Source organism: Phyllostomus hastatus, unplaced genomic scaffold (genome assembly GCF_019186645.2).
Source record: "Phyllostomus hastatus isolate PE091 unplaced genomic scaffold, TTU_PhHast_1.1 phas_scaffold_46, whole genome shotgun sequence".
Classification (NCBI taxonomy): Eukaryota; Metazoa; Chordata; class Mammalia; order Chiroptera; family Phyllostomidae; genus Phyllostomus; species Phyllostomus hastatus.
This window is the reverse complement of record NW_025334032.1, coordinates 38856468-38878288: the sequence shown is the minus strand read 5'-3', so window position 1 is coordinate 38878288 and position 21821 is coordinate 38856468. Positions and strand designations below refer to the sequence as shown.

Genomic DNA, 21821 nt, shown 5'->3' with positions numbered 1-21821 from the left:
GATCAAGGTTTGTTTCTTGCTTCGCTGCTTGTTCCCTGCGGTTGGGCTGGATGCTCTGCTCCTGCTGTCCCCACCCAGGCCCCCTCTCCAGAGCTTGGCTGTCCCTCCGGCAGGTGACAGAAACGTGCAAGTCGCACGCCAGCATTGACAAGCTTCCGCCCGGAAGTGATACGCACCACTTCCACTGGGACCTGCCCCTGGCCAGAGCGAGCGGCTCGGCCAGCGACACCTCACCCACAGGGGCAAGGCCGTGCCACCCAGCACATGCCAGGACTCAGGGGCAGCGCCGTGATGGGGGCTCTGTCGTTTGTGTTCCGACCCCGCAGGCGGTCTGCCAGCCCATGCTCAGGAGAGCCGCGCAGGAGCACCCGGTGCGCACGTCCCTGGACTTGGAGCTGGACCTGCAGGCCTCCCTGACCCGGCAGAACCGCCTCAACGACGAGCTGCAGGCCCTGCGGGGCCTGCGGCAGAAGCTGGAGGCGCTGAAAGCCCAGGGAGAGACCGGCCTGCCCGAGGGCGTGCTGGAGGACGAGCGGTTCCAGACGCTCCTGAAGCAGGCGGAGAAGCAGGTACGGGCCGGGGCGGCCGCTGTCTCAGGGCGGGGGCGGGGGGCTTACCTGGAGGGGCCTTTTCAAAGCCTCCGGGTAGGGGGTGCCCACACCACAGCTCCCTGGGTGGAAATCTGAAAGAGATCCGTCACTCCCTTAAACTGATAGAAACTCTCGTCCATAATAATCAACTTCTCTCTCTTTTTGGCCCAAAGTTCGTTTTCAAGCATATAGTGTACTGTGCTTTAGGGAGACTTTGAGTCACTTAACTGACTGGCACTACTCCTTCTAGATGGAACTCAGAAACTTAACGTATACATCTCAGGGATCGAACTGGCACCGATCAGTCTTACAGAAAGGCTGAGCAACAAAACACACTACATGCCTGTATTATGTCCCACCTGGCAGAAAGCAGCCGTCACACACAGCAGGAGCTCAGTGATAAACACCCCACATTGGCCCCTCCGGCCTGGATGACTGGACCCCGGAACATCAGGGGGCACATTCGTAAAGTGTGTGCTTGTCTAACCAGTAGGCTGCACACCTGAAATTCATACAAAATAATGCTGAGTGGAAACTGCGATTGGAAAATAAAGTTAAAAAATACATGCCCACAATTTGGACAAATATCTAGGAAAATATAACACATTAGAACTGAGGAAAGAAGGGGGGTGGGAAATCTAAATTCCTACCCCTGCTGTTTCCCCCCCGACCTCTTAGGGGAAACGCAAGCAGTGGCGGTGATGATGGGGGAAGTGAGGTTTGCCGTTTCTTAGGATAATGCCTCTTTTCGCTCTCCATTAAAGAGACACTTTATCGCAGTAGATGGAAAGAGGAGGGTGTGCAGCGCTCGAGGGCCCAGGAGACAGACCTCAGGGCCGACCCAGATGGGCCGCCCAGCGCCCTGCAGTGAGAATCAGGGTGTGGCTCGCACCTGTCCGTTTCCATGGTTTGTGTCTCACTGAGCTGGTCAACAACCGTGTGTTTTCAGCCACAGAAAATTCTGCGAGGGGCCTCTTGGGGGACTGGTTCCCTGTGGAAAAGAGAAACCTCTTTCTGCCAACCTTCCCTCTCCCGGGGGGAGCCTTCTGCCCAGCCCCCCTGTGCCTGGGGTGTGAGGAGGCCGCCATTCTGCTTCCTCCCTGTTAGTTAGAGTGCCTTGTGCCAAACGCCCCCCCACCTTGGTGAGCGTCTCCGCCGCCTCACGAAGGCCTGGCGAGCTTGCTTACCAGACATGACGCACCCCTACTTCGGGTCACATTTGCCCCCCCACCTGCCTCTAGAATAAAGTTTCCCTTTGACTGTAAGGAGTGATGCAAAGGGGGCTGGCTGGCACCTGGGGCCTGTGCCCTGCCCTCAGAGTTAGGCATGGCCGCAGGGTGGGCACCCTTGGTCCGGGCTGTGGGGGGGACCGAGTCCCGGGAACGCCAGGGTCTGCAGTGTTACCAGACCAGATCAGGTGGGACTCCCAGGGGACTGTGTGACTCACCGCTGGTGCACAGGCCCCGGCTCCCTGGCAGGCTGCCCTGAAACCGGAGTCTCGGGCTATCCGGTACCCAGCATCCCTGGGGGTGACGGGGAGGGAGTGGCCTGGGCACACCCCCTGGCTGCTGAGATCCCAGACCGCCCCTGGCTGGGTTGCCCTCGCACCGGTCACACCGTCCGTGGTGGCAGGGGACATCTCAGGAACGCCGGGCCCGCTTTCCAGGCACGGCACGAAGTCGAACTAAGTTCTCCTGTAAGTGCCCTCTTTGCAAAGTGTCATCTCTGTCATCAGGCAGCCACGGGTGTGGCACGAGTGGCGTTTCCCCTTCCGTCCTCTACGTGTTGTCATTCTGACTCCCCCTCTTGCGAGTCCCCATCTGAAGAGGGGGTGCTGGCTAGCATCCCCGCCCGCCCGCCGCCGCCGCCTCTGGGCCAGCCCCGGAGCCCACTTCTCCGTGCAGGTGCCGCTCTGGGGGGTGGGACTCGGCTCTCCACCGTCTCAGCACCCCTAGCACCTCTGCGGAAGCCCAGTGTCTGCTCGCTTCCCGCATATCCGTGAGATTCGGGGAGACGCGTGGACCTAGAAGCCTGCGTGGGTGGCCTGAAAGAGCCGCAGCGTCAGGGCGTGGGGGGTCCTCTGGTAGTTCCCAAGTCCAAGGGGGGGTGGGTCCTCGAAGCTCTCGCACCTGAAGGTGGTCACAGCTCAGGCTCCCGTGGGTCACGCGGAGCAGCTCTTCAAGGAGCCGCAGGAGACACCAAGCCCGCCGGCCCTCCATCTCCGTGTCCTTCCGCCTGGCGGCCCTGTCGCATCGAGCAACAGCCACGAAAAACTTGCAAAGCAGGTGGCATTCGCACCACTTTAAAAACAGCCAATCCTCCTGAGTCCGCGTGGTCTCATCTCCATGTTCACCAAGGCCAGGCACGTGCGTAGACACACCGTGTGAGTTACATGCGTCCCTTGGCCGCCGCGGAGGTCGGGGAGAGCCAGCACAGTGAAAACTCGGGCTGTGTCCTCGTGTGCCTCCCGTCAGGGCCGCGGGAGTTCCTGCTAGCCACCGACTTCTCCCTCCTGCCTCCCCTCATCTCCACGTCCCCTGCTTCACGTGCACACGGACACGCCAGCCCGCACTCACACGCGGTCCCTCCATTCCCCGTCTGCGTGTTGGGGACGTGGGAGATTGTCAGCGGGTGCTCACAAAATGCCTCGCAGTGAGCAGAGAGCCCGCCGACCGCCACAGAAATACGGCTCCCAGAAAGGTCGCTGGCTGATGCCAGCGGCGCTCCCTGGATTCACCCACCCCTCGGGGAAGCCGTCGGGTCTCCGGGTCACACTGTCCTCGAATGTTGCACCAGCCCGAGGGAGCAGCAAGCAGTGGGGGGGGGGGCTGTGCTTGGAGACTGGGCTGTGCCCCCCCCGCCACCGCCCGGGCGTCTTGGCGCAACTGTGGGTCAATCACCGGACCTTCCTGCGGGTCCGGCCCCCAGCGCATGAACTGAAGGCTGGTCACACTGCTCTGGAGCCTGGGGCAGCGCAAGGAGCTCCCGACCCTCGGTCCTCAGGGGCCAGGCTCCTCATCACAACTTGTTGGGCGGGGGGGTGCGGGCGGGGGAGAGGTGCTGGGGGAGAGCTGACATCTTTCCAAAGGAGCCTCCAGGTGCCCGCAAAGCCGAACTTTATTTTTCTTTCTCATAGTGTTTCCCTGTCAAAAAGCCGATGTTCTGTGGTGCCACACATTTTGAAAGTTTAAAATAATACAGATGGTCCCCTTTTTAAAAGGATCTGTTAGGGCAGTTATGCACCAGAGATAGTAATACACTCCATTCCACCAAATTAATCTTAATGGCTGCAGTGAGGGGTCCACCGCTGAGACCGAGCTGCCTGCGGAGTTGGCTGCTATTGTTAACTGACAAAAACCTCCTAAGATGTTTTGTCATGATAAGTTACGTCCCAGGTGTTTGGAGACGGATGTAGACATAGATACAGGTATAACCTGTGAGCATGGAGACCAGCGTGGACCTCGGCGAAGTATACGCCTACTCGGCAGAAAAAGGACCATCTTCGTGCGTTCCGTGGTCAGCTTGTTCTGCAGCAAACAAAGCCGAGTCTCAAAGTGACTCCACGGTCGCCACAAAAAGGCTGTTGGTCGGAAATATCAGCAGCCACGAGGGTCCTTGGGGGGATTGTCCGGCCAGTGCTTCTCGGGGGAGAAAGTGGATGGACAGACTCCACCCCTGGGGACGGGGACAGAAGGCCGGGCGGGATCCCGCTGTGCTCCCGGTCTGGTAAAGCACATTTTCTCGGGGAAACTGGGGCGGATGTTCTCACGTGGGTGGATCCGGCAGACACCTCCCTTCCCTGGCACTCACTGATCTCCCCGTCGTTCAAGTCCGGGAAGCCTCAGGGCGCGACCCTGCGCGTGTCTGCTGGGTAATCAGGGCTCGGTGGGCGTTCGTGTCTTGACTCCCCCTCCTGCAGGCCGAGCAGTCCAAAGAGGAGCAGAAGCAAGGCTTGAACGCGGAGAAGCTGATGCGGCAGGTGTCCAAGGACGTGTGCCGGCTCCGGGAGCAGAGCCGGAAGGTGCCGCGGCAGGTGCAGTCCTTCAGGTAAGCGCCGAGCCCGGCCACCGTTGGGGTGCCCCGGGACACCCGCGGGTGTCAGCCTTGCTCAGTCCTTGCTGCGGTCTCATACGGACTTGAGCAGATCACAGGGCACTGCGCCACACAGACGAGTCTCGTCCCACCCCCATCATGTCTTCACGCTTCCTTCCCTCCTGCCGGGTCTGTGGTCTTCCCCGCCTCGTTCTAGCCCCTGGCCCCACACTCCACCCCACCTGGACTCCTGCGTGCCCAGGCGGGGGTCGGTGCCCTGTCCTTCTTCCCGGCTGCCAGCACGTCTGCGTACAAGACGCACGCTCAGTACATGTGTGCGTGAGAGGGGAAGCGTTTGTAGGAAGAACAATGGACACATGGCCCCTGTTCCTGGGGACCACGCAGTCTGAAAGCCTCACTGTCTTAGCCCTCTCGAGACCTCTGCCAACCGTGCAGCCGCTCTCCTTCTCAGCGTCTCCCTTTCGGGTTGTTGCTCCTTGTCCTGCTTCAGGGCCCGGGACAGATTCACCCTGAAAGCGGTCTGGTTCCTCCTCCCTTCCTTGGAGTCCTGGTCTTGATTGCCCATCGAGCTGCATGATCCCGATTGTACAGAGCTTTCCTCGTGTTGTGATTTTCTGTGAGGCTCCTGAGACCTTTCCTGGGCTCCGCTGTCTCGACTCCGCTCTGACCTGGTGTAGAGACGCCCCTACCCGGGCTGACGGCCCACGTTGGAAACCCCGGCAGGGAGGGCCCTGCCTTGGTCTGCAGAGGACGGAGCTGCCGCCTCCCTGCACTCTGCTGGAAGGGCAGAGGCGCCCTCGATTTGGAGTGGCGTCCCCCTCGGGGAAGGGGTTCCTGCTGCCCAGGCTTGGGGACACGCAGCGGGGGGGGGGGAGGGGGTGGTCTGGGGACCGTTGCTCAGGGTCGCCGAGTCTTGGCGGCATCACGGGAAAGCGGGTCTGTTCCTCACCCCGACCCCAGGGAGAAGATCGCCTACTTCACCAGAGCGAAGATCAGCATCCCGTCCCTGCCGGCTGATGACGTGTGACTCCGTTGCCGCCGAGGGAATGGGGGCCTCTCCCGGCTGTTCGTTTCCTCGGGGGGGCAGAGGACTGAACGCTGGTCTTGTGGGGTGGTTTGGGGGGCTGTACTGTAACCGTCAGCTCGGAAAGAGCTTTTGTTTCCCAACAAGATTTCAACACGGTCATTTGTCAAGTACCCTTGAATGTAATTTTTATATAAAAGAAGCAAAAAAAAAATGAGATAACCAAAATGGGATGATCAGGTACACAAATGGTGTACCGTGTGTGTGTGTGTGTGTGTGTGTGTGTGTTGCCAAGGGCCTTTATTTTGTAACAACGGAATCGAGGCAGAACCCGGGGTGTGTCCTGTTGAACCGACTCTTGAGAGAGACCTCGCACAAGGTGGTTTTTGCTTTCCCTTTGTGCTCGTCCCCGCGGGGAGACCAGGAAGCTGGCCAGAGCGCCGTGCGGCTTTTCTGTGCCAGAGACCAGCTCTCGCCCTTGGAAGTTCGCCGTGAGCTTCAGTGCAGAAGCTCGCCTGGCCCACCGGTGTTCACTTCCGTCCCCTGTGTTGGAACACCTTGCTTCCTTAAAACAGTCTCTTTTTTGTCCCTTTCTGTTGGTCTGAAGGAAACAAAAACAGAAGGCAGAGGCCAAGGACAGAGGCCTGCAAACAAAGGAGCCGTGCTCCTGGCCGCACTGAAGACCCTGTGGCATTTGACTCTGAGGGCAGGGAGGACACAGGAGGAAGCCAGGCACCCTGAGGCACCCTGAGGGAGGCGCCCAGCCCGGCCAGGGCAGGGGGAGCTCCGCAGACATGGGTTTCTGGCCTGCACCACAAGGTTCTGTCCGTCCGAGGCCCGAGCGTGGTGTCGAGGAGGGGGACGTGGTGGCCGGACGTCTGAGGACAGACATTCTGGCTCAGTTGGTGAAATCAGGAAGAGGGGGAAGGGTATCTTGACTGAATCCAAGTTGCCAAAACAAAATGAAATCCTTTGTTAAGCAGATTAGCAGCCTGGTGTAGCAGTGACTGCAGCTCCCATTACAGGCGGGGGCCCTGCCTGTCACTTGCCGTGAGGAGTTAGGGGACAAAGGGAACAGGGTGCCTGGCAACACCTCTCATTTGAAGTATAGGCTGGCATTTGTTTAAAAAAAAAAAGGCCATTGCTGATGAACAGATTTAGACACATGATCTGACCAAAGGGTCTTCTGGGCCAAATTTCAGCTTACCCAGCCCACGCACGTCTGAACAGCAACAAAACCCCAGTGTAACTCAGCCTGCATGAAGGCTTCTAAAATAAATAGTTTCATGCAATCTTTCATACTTATTACTCACTCTGTAGCACTGGAAGAGGTCATTTTTGGTTAGCCATCTTTTCATAGCAAACTCAATCAATTATTTTTAGAAATGCAAATGTCCTCTCGAAGGAACGGGCCCCTTTACACGCACATGCACACACAGTTCTATTTCTAAGCTGGGATCCTCATTAGCAAGAATTATTTTCTTGAAAGTCATCACACACATTTTAGAAGGTTCATTCTATCAGAATCGAAATTCAAATGAAGCCATCCCTGAGCCTAGAATTTTAATCATTTTTCCCTCAGTGTCCCACCACTCATATACGAATGCCTTTGAAGCTCTAACTGGACGCGACACTACTCTGGGCAAAAACCAGCCTTGCAAATTGAGCACGGTCCTTCGGGGCTGCGTCCAGTTCATTCTATCAGATGAGGAGAACGAGAAGAAAAAGACCATTCGTCCTTGTCAAGGTCAAATGTGAAAGACAGAGGTCTATTTAATGTAGGATCAAATGAAGGTCAGCTGTTTTCAGCTTCTTAGTTTGACCATGAACATGTTTATCGGAGTCTGTGTAGTTGCACCGTACGATTTTATTTTCTTCATTTATTTATTTACGGTCTTATTTATGTTGTTTAATATATAGTTCGGTTCTGGCCATTTTAAATGTTTGACATAGAAGAGGCTATATGGGAATATTTACAGCTTTATAAATCTTCACCCGATTAGTTGTTAACTTTTTGTGATACAAGGAGTTTCAGACAAGTATAAAAGAATAAACTCTGTCTCAGGCTGGTAGTTAACTCTTGTGACCAAGATGCTTTCAGTTTTATTTTACAACATTTGCTCATTTCTAACATGAGAGATAAACTTATTTTAATATAATCCTTTTTCACACTTTAAAAATCAGTAATAGTGTTAAGTATTTATAGGCAGCTTTTAACAATCCTGTCATATTTTTACTAACCCAAACGATCCACAGTGATGACACATTTTAATAAAATCACAAAAGCATATGGACAATATGAATTTTAATATTATAAATACTATTTTTTAAAAGTAGATTTATTCTGCACAGGGTAAAAAGAATGTATTATTTAGTTCTCAAGTTCAAATTATCAGTATGTTATTACAACTTTGTATATCGGAATCTAAGTGTTACAGGTACAGAAAGAATGTTGCTAGCCAAGTGAACGTTTAGCTGATCTCTGTAGCATGCAAATCAAATAAATTTAAAGTCTTTTTTTGCTATTACTTTATCTATATTGTATTAAATATCAAAAGCTCAGGACTGAACTAAATATTTAATCAGGTTAAATTCTGAATATGTTTCTGTTTTAATTTGTCTTGTTTGTAAACGTATGCAAATATATCACATAGATTAACTAGTTTCTGCACTTTTCCTGTGTCTGTGGGTGGGGAAAAAAAATCAGTGGTGTTTTTTTTTCAACAAAGATACATATTGCCTAAGACTATTTGTGTCCTTTGTTGTTGAGGTAATTTTCCTGTCTGGCTCGAACACAAGAGTTTATTTGAACCGTGTACCAAGCAAATACAAAATCTTTTCACGAAGAATTCCCCAAGCCAGCAGTTTGTTGTGAGTACTTACTGGACGATGTGTAAAACTCGGCTCCGCTCCAGGGCCAGCGGGCCAGGAGGTTCGCCGCCCACACACCCCGGTGCTGCTCTGCAGCGACCCCTGCGGCCGCTCCGCGGCGGCGGGGTTTGATGACCATCCCCCGCTCCCGACATGCAGAGGCGGGAGTGAATGGGGCCCGCTCCCGGGACAGGCTCTGCAACGGTTCTGAAGTCTCTGATTAAAGAGACGATGTGCCCTCGGCTCTCACCTCTCAAGTTGCCACAGATCCAGCATTTTTTTTTTTAATTATAAGCAGATGTCATACATTTTAAGTAAAGACCCACTGAGACTGTTTCTGTGCAGTAGGTGGTCTTAAACACCTGGAAGGAGTGATTAGCAGTAAGATTTCCAATTGCCAGGATAATGCATCCCTACAAATAACACCTTCAAAGATACATAAGTGCTGATGGAACGTTTTATTTGCCAATTCTGTGCAATCACAGAATCTACGTTAAAATTCAGAAAACTCATCCACAGTAACGAGCATAAGCACTATTAAGTCTTGATTGGTTTCGGACACGGAGTAGGAGACACGAGCGGGTTGATCGTCTCAGCTAGAAATCCTAGTGTAAGCAGCCGGTAGCCACGTGCACTGTGGGGAAAAGCGCAGCGACCGGGTGACTGCCGCAGGGAACCCTCCGCGGCCGGGACTACAGCCCGCAGGCCCGAGAAGTGGGCGCCGCAGATGCCGTCTGACTTAGATTTGCAGGTGCGCGTTCCTCATCTCCAGGTACTGACGGAGACACTGCGCCTCCGCCGCTGAGCTGTGGCCCGAAGCCAGAGGAGCGTGGGCGGAACAGGCCGCCCAGATGAGCAGACACCCCCCAAGCAGGAGAGAAAACCCAGCAAACCAGCCGAGGAAGAGGGCCTCCCCAAACTCCCACCTGGGCACAGTCTCCAAGATGGTCTCATCCCAGAACTCCTGGACAGTCACGTGGGCGACCCAGGAGACAGGCACCAGGGCTGCGAGGCTGGAGGTCCAGAGCAGAACCCCTCCCAGGATTAGCAGCCACTTCTTGAGCTCTTGCTGTCTCTCTCCAATCCGCAAGCAGTCCAGCCCAAATCCAGAGACCAGCAGGCCCAGAAAGCCCAGCCCATTGGACAGGAACATTAGAACCCTGGAGATCCGGAGTTCAGCAGGCAGAGCCAGGAAAGAATCGAAGTCCTTACATTGCGTCCCCACTTCATCCCGGATGACGCAGGCTTGCCAGAGTCCTATGGTCCAGTTTTCCATTACATTCAAATCCAGGTTGAGGTTTTTCCAGTGGGGCAGGTAGTTTGTGAGACAGGTTAAAACCCATCCCAGCAAAGAGAGTGAGCTTCCAGCTACTTGGGCTGCAGTTCTAAACACTAAAGCCATTCTCAAGTCCTGCGCGCTGCAGCCCAACGAATTCCTGCCTTTCAGCTGCGGTGAAAAGTGTGGCACACTTGTGTTTCCAGTTGCAGGACTCAGAAATAGTTTTTCATTGTGTATATAAGAGGATTCTTGCCAGAGTCTCTATTGTTTGATTCCATGTTGAATAGGTTTCATAAAAGGAAAGGGAACTAATTCTGCAAACCAGTAATGACAAGGAGTGGCCAGGGCCCGTTCACTAGTAAGCAATTTGTCCCTGAAAGAACATTAGGCGGTAATTATCCTCCTCTCATTGTTAATGTCTAAACGGCTTTCCTGTGGTTCCCAACCTTCCCAACAAGTCAAAGAACTAAGAAGTCTGAACGCAAAACATTTGATTGACAGTTTGGGTTCAAGGCCTGCGGCTTCACGTCTTGCTAGTTGCACCAGCCAGGTTTTGTCTGTGATGGTTCTCAAATTTCAGTGCATATGTTGTGGTAGCACGGAGTGTTATCATTTTTAAAAAAAAGGTTCAAGAAAAATATTTCTTAACCAAATAAATCAATCTTAACAGAAATTTCTCTAGGTCTTAGATCAGGCCTACTTCTGAAAAATTCCTTAGGTTATGCATACCGCATAACATACGAAACAATGTGAAACAAAATATCGAGTCTGTTTACCTACTTTCTCTCAAATTCATACATAGGTGCATAAACATTTTTTGGCTTAAATATGCTTTCTATGCTGTGGAAAAGTTAAGCAATGAGACTTTGTAGAGTAGAATCAACATCTCTTTTGCTGCAACACAGAAATACATATCCCCAAAACTTTCAATGGAGCAAAGGAAAGTTTTTATCAGGGCAAATGAACTGTCACTATCTCAATATCAAGCAAAAATCTTTCATTGTTTAACTTTTTAAGTATGAGGCTTTTGAGGGAAGAGAGAAGAGAGGAGATGGCCAGTATTTTGAATGTGAGCATATCAGAATGTACTGAAAACCTTTTAGTCCCCGTAAAACCCTGTCTCACGGAGCACCTTGTAATTTCCTACACACAAACCTCCTCTGATCAAGGAGAACCGAAGCCCTTGTTGTGGAAATTACACTTTGGGATCAGCCTAACCTGTGGTCTTGCCAATGCAGAATTCTTAAGAGACTTCAGTGTGTTAGTTCTCTCTTTAAGAAACCAGGTGATTATTATTTCCAGCCACCAACAAAAACAAACTAAAAAGCCTCTAATATAAAGTAAACACACTAAAGCTTAACCCTGACAATGCCGGACAACCACCGCATTTGGATTTAAATAACTGGATCACTGAAATATTTTTGCTCCTACCTAAATTAACATGCTTAATTTAACTGCTAAATTAAATGCTTAATTAACATGGTCATTTTCTTTGAGATATAAGATTGCCTCTTCTCCAGATTTTTGAGAGGGGAGGGGATCGAGGATAGGAGAGTAATTATTGAGAAAGTGTGAGTGGCACAGATTGCGTGGCGTAACCAAGGCCCCTATCCTGTGTCTGTGTCAACGTGTACGTCACAGCTGGTGCAGATAATACGTCTTTCTCTGGTCTTGTCAAAGTCACACTTTCGGAACCGTGGTGCCATTTTGCAGGTATGGGCACTGAGTCTCTGTTTCTGCCACTGTGTAGTGGCCCGAGGCCAGAGGAGCGTGGGCGGAACAGGCCGCCCAGATGAGCAGACACCCCCCAAGCAGGAGAGAAAACCCAGCAAACCAGCCGAGGAAGAGGGCCTCCCCAAACTCCCACCTGGGCACAATCTCTGGGATGGTCTCATCCCAGAACTCCTGGACAGTCACGTGGGCGACCCAGGAGACAGGCACCAGGGCTGCGAGGCTGGAGGTCCAGAGTAGAACCCCTCCCAGGATTAGCAGCCACTTCTTGAGCTCTTGCTGACTCTCTCCAATTCGCAAGCAGTCCAGCCCAAATCCAGAGACCAGCAGGCCCAGAAAGCCCAGCCCACTGGACAGGAACATTAGAACCCTGGAGATCCGGAGTTCAGCAGGCAGAGCCAGGAAAGAATCGAAGTCCTTACATTGCCGCCCGACTTCCTCCTGGATGACGCAGGCTTGCCAGAGTCCTATGGTCCAGTTTTCCATTTCGTTCAACTCCAGGTTGAGGTTTTTCCAATGGGGCAGAAACGTTGTAATAATGCATAAAACCCATCCCAGCAAAGATAGTAAAAGTCCGACGAATTGCATTACTACTCTAAAGACAAAAGCCATGGCCACAAATCTTGCGACTTCCACCACCCCTCTAGGAGCCAGAGTCTGTTTGTGGTGGACAGTGGTGTTCTGGGCTTGGTCCTATGCTGCCTGGGATATAAGCGCTGCTCATTAACTCCTTGGGCACCCTGAAATGTGTTTTTGTTCTTCGTGAATATGATGTTTCATGTAAAGGACGCGGGGCTCTGTTCAAACTGTGAGTTAGGCTTTCTGATAAGGGTTTGATCTGTTACCTTCCGATTTGCTTGGTAAAATTATATCCCCGAGCCTTGATGATGCTAAGTGGAAGGATGAACAAAGAGGCCTCTATGACCCCTCACCCTAAAGGACAACGGAAATCTTTGTGCTTCACTATGGATTAATTAGATTTTAAGTGGTGATAAAAGGCCAGCGCTCTCTATAACAGGACTTCATTGTAATGGCTGAACCTGAGATTCCAGGATGCAAAGCAGGCCCTTGTAAAGAAAGGCGGGCTTGCCCTATAATCTTCACTCTCCTTGGACTCCCTAAACCTACACGAGAGCCTGGCCCGCGTTCTTGAGTGTCACAGGGCCGCAGCCGGGGCTTGGCAGGAGCGGCTCCCTCGGATTCCTTCGAAAGGTGGATGCAGGTTCACCGGGCTCATTAAAACGGAAACCGCGGAGGCGCGTGCCCAGGGAGGAAGGGCGCGAGTCCTGGGAAGCTCTGGGTTTCACAGGGAGATGTCGTCCATCCTCGTTAAGGACGTGGGGTACAGCTTTCCGCCCGGCGCTGAGCTGTCTTTACTGTCACAAGCCCCAGCGTGAAGGATCCCGAGGTTCAGGGCATACGACTCGGGCCTGCAAACAGGAGCCACGGTGGAGCTGGCGTTTGGTTTTTTGATTCAGGCCATACCTTGGGGACACACCACAGAACCGTTCCCACAGGGGGCTCCCAGGGCTGCTCTCCGCAGGGCCCCCCAGCGAGCAGACAGGGCCCAATGGTCCTGCGTGGCAGCCCCTCCCCGCGGGCAGAGCCTCCGCCCGTCACATGGCAGCTGGTGAGTCTAGTCTAGCGCCAGAGACGACCTTTCCGATCTTGCTCAACAGGAGACCAGAGACACAGAACCCCCATCCTGTGGCCAGAGCCACATCAAACAGAAGGGCCGGCATTCTCCACGACTTTAAAGATAGACTCTTTCTTAGCTCTTACAGATTTGCAGGATCCCTTAGGACCTAGTGCCGTCCTCAAAGGGCTAAAATAAGAAACTGTTCCCGTTGGCAGAAAGACATAGGCTCCAGCCAGGGCCGGAGATTCGCCAGCGCCTCATCCTCCGGAGACGGGCGGACGGGAAACTGAGCTTCCCTTCGGGGAGGAAGCTCCCGGGAGCAGTCGCTCACAGTCACAGGGGATGGCTCTCCCTGTCACACTGAAATGTTTCATTAAAGATGGGACGGAACAGGCCGCCCCACGAAGCAGCCGCTCTCCGTCCCAAAGGCGTAGGAAGGGCCGCTCTGCTGCCAGGGATCTCGGGAAGGAAGTCCCCCCGTGGCAGCAGTTGGACCTAAATACCAGTAAGTGCCCTCTGGACTCAGGCATTCTTTCAACATTTAAAATAACAAATCGGGTGTGTGCACCCCCTTCTGGCCAGGCAGTGACTGCTGAGGGCCTGAAGACCCAGCCAAGGAAAAAGGAGAATTCGAATCCGTGAAAAGAGCAGGTGGGGGTGTCCCAGGCAGAGGGAGCCCCAGAACCAGAGCCCTGAGCCTGGAGGGCAGGGGACCCCACCCTCCTGGCCCCAGGGCCTCCCTTCACTGCAGTTCACGGACCAGCTGCTTAGACAGACCACGTGGAGCGGTGGGGGGTGGGGCCGGGTGAAATTCAGCCAGAAAACACATACTATCACCACCCCATTGCTCAGCAAGGCCTGCATTACCTCCATCTCAGGAACATTAATCTAGAAAAGAAGAGGAACCCTCCCTATTGATCAGGACTCAAGAGGTCAGATCACGTGCATTTCTGACGGCCCAGAGGTCCAGGTGACCAGCCATCCCAGTGTGCCCAGAGCCACACACCCTGAGAAACCAGGGCAAGGGTTGGTAAATGTCCCCACAGGAGCCATCCCCAAAGTTGGCCACTTAAACTGATAACTGTGTACACCTGTGGTGAGCACGAACCTGCAGTCTGGGTGAGACCGAACCATGTACACCTGTGGTGAGCACGAACCTGCAGTCTGGGTGAGACCGAACCGTGTACACCTGTGGTGCGTACGAACCTGCAGTCTGGGTGAGACCGACTGCGGAGGGAGGATTCGTCTCTGCTCCCTGGGGGTGTCAGCGGAGCCTGGGCCACACATGGTCTGGTCTCCAAAGTCACCAAGTACCCTTCTGCCATTCCCTCACAGACGAGGCAGTCATAGAGGCCTGCCCTACTCGAGGAGAAGGAATGGCAAGGTTCTAGAAGAGCTTGTGGGACTGGAAATATTTTTGTGGTCATTTGTGGAAAATAAATCTGTCGAGAAAAGAGTAAATCAGATTGACCCGTTAAATGGAGCCATTGACCAAAGCCAGACGCGGAGAGAGAGGCAGGGCCAGCATCGCACGGAAAAGACGGCCTTTCTCTCTCTGCTTGGTGCTATGCTCTCATGCTCGAGGTTAATTAAGTTCATGGTCACACCAAACTCTTGTGGGTTATGCAGACGTTGACAGGTCTGGCACCAGCTCCTGCCACTGGCAGCCTGTGCCGTTGACCTAGGCTGCTTGCCCTGCGTTTTCCGCTAATCCAGGGCTGCCCTCGGAGGAGGAAGTCCCCAGACCGTCTCTGATGCAGCCTCGCGTGTTCAGGTTCCTCCTCTGGGCCAGGGACCCAGCCAGCGCTAGGGGCGCAAAGAACTGTTCTCAGGCAAGACCAGCCACACAAAAGCCGGTATGGTCACTATTCCAACAGAGACGGTGCTGGGGCGGCTGCTTCAGCGGGGAGGAGGCAAGCGGTTCTTGAAGGAGAGGGCTGGTCCTGAAAGATGGTGAGTGGGCAGTGGTCTCAACGGCTAGTGCCTGGGGGCAGTGTCGGGGACCCCAGAGAAAATGGGCTGTGGGGCTCAGTTACCTGCAGCTAAATCATTTGGGTTTTAGAATATAATTCAGGGCCTTTGAAGGATGGTAAGCAATGGCACCTGTAACACAATCGTTTGTGCGTCCCTGGTGGCTCCAGTAATGAGCTTCCTTGTATCATCTAAAATACGAGAGCCACACAAACAAGGCCACCTGAGGCCACGTTGCAGCCCGACTGCTGCTGAGAGTGGCAGGTGGCCCGACGCGGGGCCCCCACCCCATCAGCTGGTGACAGTGGCCCTCTGTGGGGCAGCGTGCACGGGACTGAAGAGACGGGGCGGAGGCACAAGATGTCTTTTGAGAGCGTTACAGTGAGAGAGACACTAATCCCTTGTCGTCAAAATTATCCTTAAAAAAAAAAATCCCCCCCAGGCCCTGGAGGTCAGTGCGCATGTGCAGGAGCGCGGTTGGGGGCTCCGCCTCCAACAGTGCGCCGCCTTTTCCCCCCGCAGCCGTCCTCGGCTTGAGTGTAAGACGAAGTAGTGGGCTCGGCTTGGAGCCTTCTAGGGAAAATAATCCGCTGAATCTTAAGGCAGTAGGAGCAGGAGCAGCGCTGCAGTGAGGGAACGGGGTGCTGGGGACAGCTAACAGGGAAACAACGAGCTCCCCTGCGGCCACGCCGCGCAGGAAGTCTCCTCCTTTCTGCCGCAGGGGCTGCGGGCCTCCCTGTCGCTTGGGCTGGGCGCAAAGACAGGGGTTCCTCCTGGCAATTTTTTTTTAATTTTTTATTTATTTATTTTTAGAGAGGGAAGGGAGGGAGGGAGAGAGAGAGAGAGAGAGAGAGAGAGAAACATCAATGTGCGGTTGCTGGGGGCCGTGGCCTGCAACACAGGCAAGTGCCCTGACTGGGAATCGAACCTGAGATGCTTTGGTTCGCAGCCCATGCTCAATCCACTGAGCTATGCCAGCCAGGGCGGCAATTTTTTTTATTAAAAGAAAATGCAAAACCTGTGTGACTCAGTGGGTTGGGCGTTAGCCCAGGAAACCCCAAGGTTTCAGGTTCAATTCCCTGTCAGGGCACATGCCTGGGTCAAGGGTTCGGTCCCAGCTCGGGCCTGTTGAAAAGGCAATGGAGCCATGTTTCTCTCTGGCACCAGTGTTCCTCTCCCTCTCTTGCGCTCTCCCTTCTCCCTCTCTCTAAAAATGAATAAACGTGTCCTTGGATGAGGAAATAAATAAGTAATACATACATAGTGTTTTCTGTCTTCCTTACTCCGTCTTGTCCTGCTGAATGCTAATTCTCAGGTTAATCCTATGAGCTCGGTGATCAGAACCAGACTGGCTGCAGCTTCCACAGACCCCTGAGCACCACGCCTGGTACCTGCTGTGTGTTCTGCAAATATCTGTCTGGTAAACGGACATCACGGGCCCTTCTAAGTGATGGTGAGTGTGAACTTAGAATGTCAACGCCAGAAATGTGTCCACCGGGCCAGAATTCTGTCTGCCTGGGCCATCCTGGTCTGTCTGAGCATGACCAGTGAATTCAAAAAGAATGAACTCAGTCCACCACCTGGAGTGGGACAGGAAATGTCAAATCACCCCAAGTCCGCAGAAGATGGACACACTGTAGGTCTGGGGAGGAGGTACCACGGCTCTCAGCCCACCGAATGTTCACACCGTGCTAGAGACGGACTCTTCCTCCCCCTCACGTCCATGATCTCTACTTTCTAAACTTTCTACAAGCCGTGTAGGGTTAGAAAAAAAGAAATGTTATGAAAGTAAACAAGGTAACTTGCTTTAGTCCATTCACCCACGGAATGTCCTGAACAAAACGTGTCAGATCAGTGGGAATACCTTGTGGGGGCTGACTTCCCAACGACCCTCCCACGCAGGGGTGTAACGATCCCAGCACAGCTGTTACAGTTTACGGTGCAGTGTGGGTTTATGCTTGTTGGTGTGCTCTTCCTTTCAGCCTCTTGATGCCCCTCTCCCCCCACCCTTTTCTTTTTAACTCCATGGGCAAGGAGTGAATTTTTGGTTTTTCCCTCTCCCCAGACCCTTCGATGAAAGTTTCAGGGGCACCCAACTGAAAGACAGCCTCGCACTTATAAATCAAACCTATCAGTTCAAATCTTTGATACATGCTGTGAATTTTAAAACAATCATTTTAAACCCCCAGTGTCCTAAGTGTCTGGAAGCCGGAGTGACATCTAGTTGGTGGCATTTGGGGGTTGGAACAGAAGGACGTAAGGGACCGCGTCTGTGTTTCAGAGAAGTCATCTAGAGCAAAACAGCAGAAACCAAGTGGTGAGTGGAGCGAGGAGTGGTTTGGGGGGCGCCCAGCCCAGCCCCCTGCCCTTCTCCACAGCCTCAGGCTGAGCTTCAGCACCAGCAGAGCATCTGGGGTCGGATCTGGGGGGAGTCTGCGGACCCTTCCCGGGGCACTCATGCTCGCTGCCCTCTGACTGTCAGACCGGAGGGGCTGCCTGAAGGCACCCTTGGGGTGCATCACCTCCCTCTCCTTCCACACCCCCACCCCCGTCTCGCTGGTTGGGCAGCGACTCCAGGACGCCTGCAGCCCGTTTCAGGCGGAGCAGGGGACCCCGGTCAGCACTGGCTGGCGCCCCCCTGCGTGTGCCGGTGGAGAACTCCGTGGCTTCCCACAGCTGTTTGAACACCTCCCTCATTCTCTGATGTTACGCGAGGCCGCAGCTGAGATTTTATCCCAAGCCTTAAAAGGACTAATGCTTGAAAAATCATGCGAGATCTCAGTTCTGGGCAGTGAAGGAAAGAAGCGCCCATCTTGTGGCGACCCAGGGGCTCGAGAGATAATAATGGCCAGTATTTACTGAGCACTTACTGCTAGCCAGGCATCAGGAAAAGGGCTTTATCTGTGTTATCTTGTCCCCACAACAACTCTCCGCTGTAGGCGCTGTTATTACCTCCATTTAACAGACAGGGAATCGGCAGCTTAAAGAAGCAGGTTAGCTGCCCCACACACAGCGAAGAATTAACCCTGAGCCTGCCGAACGCCAACGTCGGAGCGCCAGCATTCCAGGCTGTAAAAAGGAGACTTTAGCCATCGTCAGCCTCACCTCTCCGTTTTTTGTCGAAGCTTTACCTGCTAGCCCTGGCAGTCACTGAGCACGGTGCCCCTCCTTGGCCCAGAGTCGGGCCCCCAGTGCGGCGGCCAGCCGTGGTAGAGGGGGTGCTGACACCACGGAGGCTCACTGGGCTCTGGGCCCGTCAAGTTCGACCCTGCACCAGGAAAGCCGGTGGGAACATCGGCAAAGGGACTTTGCAGGAAGGAATGTGGGGACGTCCCAGCCAAGGATACGGCCTCCACCCGCTACACAAACAGAAATGAAAAGCCCTCTGTCTCAGGATTAACAGCCTTCTTTTCTTTGCAAATCCTTTCTAAATATTCACTGAGGTTCATGCCCCTGGGGAGCTAAGTTAATTTCCAGTCAACCAGAGGGAAAGTCATTGCCAGCTAGTGACAGCCTTGGCACCTCATGGGGTTCCAGAGGAGGCAGCCAGCCGACGCCTCAGACACCACGGTGGCCGCGATTCACAGGGAGCTGAGGCCTGGAGACCCCACTCAGCTGTTCAGGACCAGGGGCTCCAGGGGGCTCTCTCCATTCATTCCCCCATGGCTGGGCTCCGCAGGAAGGCACAGCCCCGGCCAGTGCCCCGGCCGTCAGAGTACTTGTCCTCTCTCTGGGAGAGAGCCCGGGCACCTTGCAAACATTAACTGCGCACCTGCCTGCCATGTCCTGGGACCTGTGCTAGGCTCGGGGGACGGGCAGAGAGGGGGAAGGTGTGACTCCAGGGAGAGGTGACAGGCGCAGGGGTGCAGCCCCTCCTCCAGGGTGCCGGCGACCAGCCAGAGGGAGGGTGAGGGGGCAGCGGGCTGCCAGGAGGTGACACTAGAAAAATAAACTCGGGGCCCAGCCATTCAGGCATTGGACAACTATTTATGGGTCAGCTGCTCCGTGGGAGGCCCCGTGCTCAGCCCAGGGGCGAGAGGAGACTAAGAAGTACATAGTCCTGGCTCTTCGGGTAGGGAGACAGGTAATCAAGTGGAAAGGAAAAACCAAGATAATCCCAGATTCCAATAAGATTTTGTTTAATTTTATGTATTTGTTTGTAGAGAGGGGAAGGAAGGGAGAAAGGCATCCATGTGTGGTTGCCTCTCCCACGCCCCCTACTGGGGACCTGGCCCACAACCCAGGCATGTGTCCTGACTGGGAATTGAACCATCCATCCTTTGGTTCGCAGGCAGGGGCTCAGTCCACTGAGCCATACCAGCCGAGGCTCAGTAAGATTTTTGAAGGATGATCTAGGTCTCTCTGAGAAAGTATCACGTGAGCCAACGACTCACTAACCAGCAGAAAAGTCAAAATCCTGGGGAACCATTCTAGGCAGAGGGACTGTGGGTTTGAAGCCAGGTGGAAACATGCTTGACGTGTTTTGGGAACCGAGTGAGGAGAGGTGTAGTGGGAGACCTGTAAGCAAGGTGAAGGGGGGACCAGGCGAGGCCAGAGGGGGTGGACAGGGGCTGGGGTTGCACTGTAGTTGCTTCCCTTGGCTGTGCTCCAGAGTGGACAGCGCAGGGGCTCCTGCAGAGGACATGGTGTCACTCACTCTGGGGAGGGACAGGTGGAGGTGACTAGAAGTGGAAGAACTCAGAGTGTGTTCCCTGGAGGGTAGGTGGGCAGGGCCTGCTGATGACCCATGTGGGGGACCAGGAGCAGTGACACTCGGGACCTCGGCTTTAGCCTCTGGCTGTCACCGGGGAAGCGGTGCTGTGGCCGACGGTGCCCACCATGTGTGGACTCCTCACTGCCCCCCTGGGCTTGCTGAGGAAGGTTTGGGGCTCCACGTGCCAGCACGCCCACGCCCCAACATCGGAGAGCTCCGGACTGGGTTAACAGGGGAGTTCTGGTCCCGCATTCCAGAACGACTTCAAAGGAGCAGCAACTCTGAGAGCAGGCCCGCTCCAGCCGGGAGTCGGGAAAGGAAGAATGTGGGGGAACCAAAGGTGAAATGCGAATGTGACTGTGTCCAGTTTGCTGGGCCCCTGAGGTCAGCACTGCAAGCGGCACGACTCTGGGGGTGCCATTTACAGAGAACGCAACAGAAATGCCGCTCGCTAGGACTGGGCAGGCCTGTCCAGTCCGTTCCTTCTTTTTAAACAAAGAGACTCTAGAAAACTTGAAGAGTTCTCAGTCACTCGTTGGACAGGCGCTTGGTGAGCATCTGCGGCCGGCCACAGGTCACGGTTCCCCGCCCGCATGGAGCTTGGGTCTGAGGGACTGGGGCCGGAATACGGGGTCGGTGCCTGTACAGAAGCCTCTCTGGAAAAGCAGTCAGTGAGTTCAGTACCTAGAAGCATCCGTTGCTGGTCCTGGGTTCTGGGTACCGTGACCCCCCAGTCTGGCAGGGTCACCAGGCTCAGGCACATGCCAGGGAGAGGCGGGAAATGACCTTTCTGGATCAACGAGCCTTCCCAGCAGCTGCCTGTGCCCCTGAGACCTTCGAGCCGACCTGGGGCGCCTGAGGATGGGCAGCTCCCCCTCACCGCCCCCTGGGCACTGGCCAGCCCGGCAGACGGAGGCTGCACGGGCCACGGGAGCGCCCGCCTTCCCCGGCACTCACGGCTCCCAGGCACAGGGCCCCTTGGTCTCTCAACAGGCCGCGTCACCCCGGCCTCCCGAAAACAGGGTGCTGAGGGGTCTGCGGGAAGCTTTCTCTCCGAACCCCCCGCAAAGGACACCCTCGAGGCCCAGCAGTATGTTTCATCATGGCCTTCTCTCCCCGCAGCTCCTTGTTATCAGGCAATGCCCCTGCTCCCGCTCAGAGGCCGCCTGGCTGCAGGGGAGGGGAGTGTGGCCGCAGCCCCGGCCAGCCATGGGGCCCAGCAGGACAGAGCTGTGCCCGGCGGTTCCCACAGGGGACACTGCTTCACCCCATTCACATAAATGGCCTTTGAAACCCCACCTAGCACTCACAAAGCAATAGTCTCACTTCCAAACCAGGACATGGGTGTTTCCCCCAAAGAAAATGAACTTTTCCATAAATCAAAGATTACCTAGAGGAAATGGAAGAGCTTTGGCTCTGGATTCAGAAAGACCTGGGTTCAAGGCCTGCCTGCCACGAACACCTGCATGTGACGTGAGACAACGTCCTTCACGTCTCTGATCCCCGGTCCCCTGACCTGTCACATACTGACAATAGCAACCCCACGCCGGCATGCACAGGGGACTGGGAGGAGCGGGGAGAGTGACGGAAACCGAGGCGCACCTCAGAGGCTCTCGATCAATGAGTGACTATTTTTATTTTGTATTTTGTCTTCCAATCCCGGCTGCAGGGGGTTGCGTGAAACTGCCTCTCTGCTGCACCGGAGTATCGGTGGTTGTATGCCGGCTGAAAGGGGCGCCTTTTCCAGAGCCCTTGCATGCAACTGGATTCCTCTGAACCGAGGGTTTATGCCGCTGGAGAGGGCTGGCTGCCGTGAAACCGGCCCTCGCTCCCCAGTCACGAGTGAATGACTCTCTCACCGGCTTGCCCCTGTCTCGCACCCGGCCATCCATGGCCATCTCGTGTGACTCTCGCTTGCCTTCAGATTAAGAGGATCAGATACCCTGGTC

General features: G+C 54.4%; 3 protein-coding genes across 3 annotated transcripts in view; 1 reads left to right on the top strand and 2 right to left on the bottom strand.

Annotated features, from left to right (window-relative positions):
- The window catches only part of WWC2 (WW and C2 domain containing 2), a 132633-nt gene extending 124438 nt beyond the window's left edge, over positions 1 to 8195 (top strand). The window contains exons 21-23 of the mRNA XM_045821271.1: positions 327 to 569; positions 4510 to 4637; positions 5604 to 8195. Coding sequence (XP_045677227.1) covers positions 327 to 569; positions 4510 to 4637; positions 5604 to 5670 — 438 coding nt within the window. The 3' untranslated portion in view covers positions 5671 to 8195. The remainder of the gene's footprint in view (positions 1 to 326; positions 570 to 4509; positions 4638 to 5603) is intronic.
- A 1082-nt stretch (positions 8196 to 9277) lies between these two features.
- Positions 9278 to 9940, bottom strand: LOC123807700 (claudin-22-like). The gene has a single exon (XM_045821757.1). The coding sequence runs from the start codon at positions 9938 to 9940 to the stop codon at positions 9278 to 9280; it is 663 nt and encodes a 220-aa protein (XP_045677713.1).
- A 1557-nt stretch (positions 9941 to 11497) lies between these two features.
- On the bottom strand, positions 11498 to 12160 carry LOC123807711 (putative claudin-24). The gene has a single exon (XM_045821772.1). It carries the CDS (start codon positions 12158 to 12160, stop codon positions 11498 to 11500), a length of 663 nt encoding a protein of 220 aa, XP_045677728.1.
- Between the last annotated feature and the right edge of the window lie 9661 nt (positions 12161 to 21821).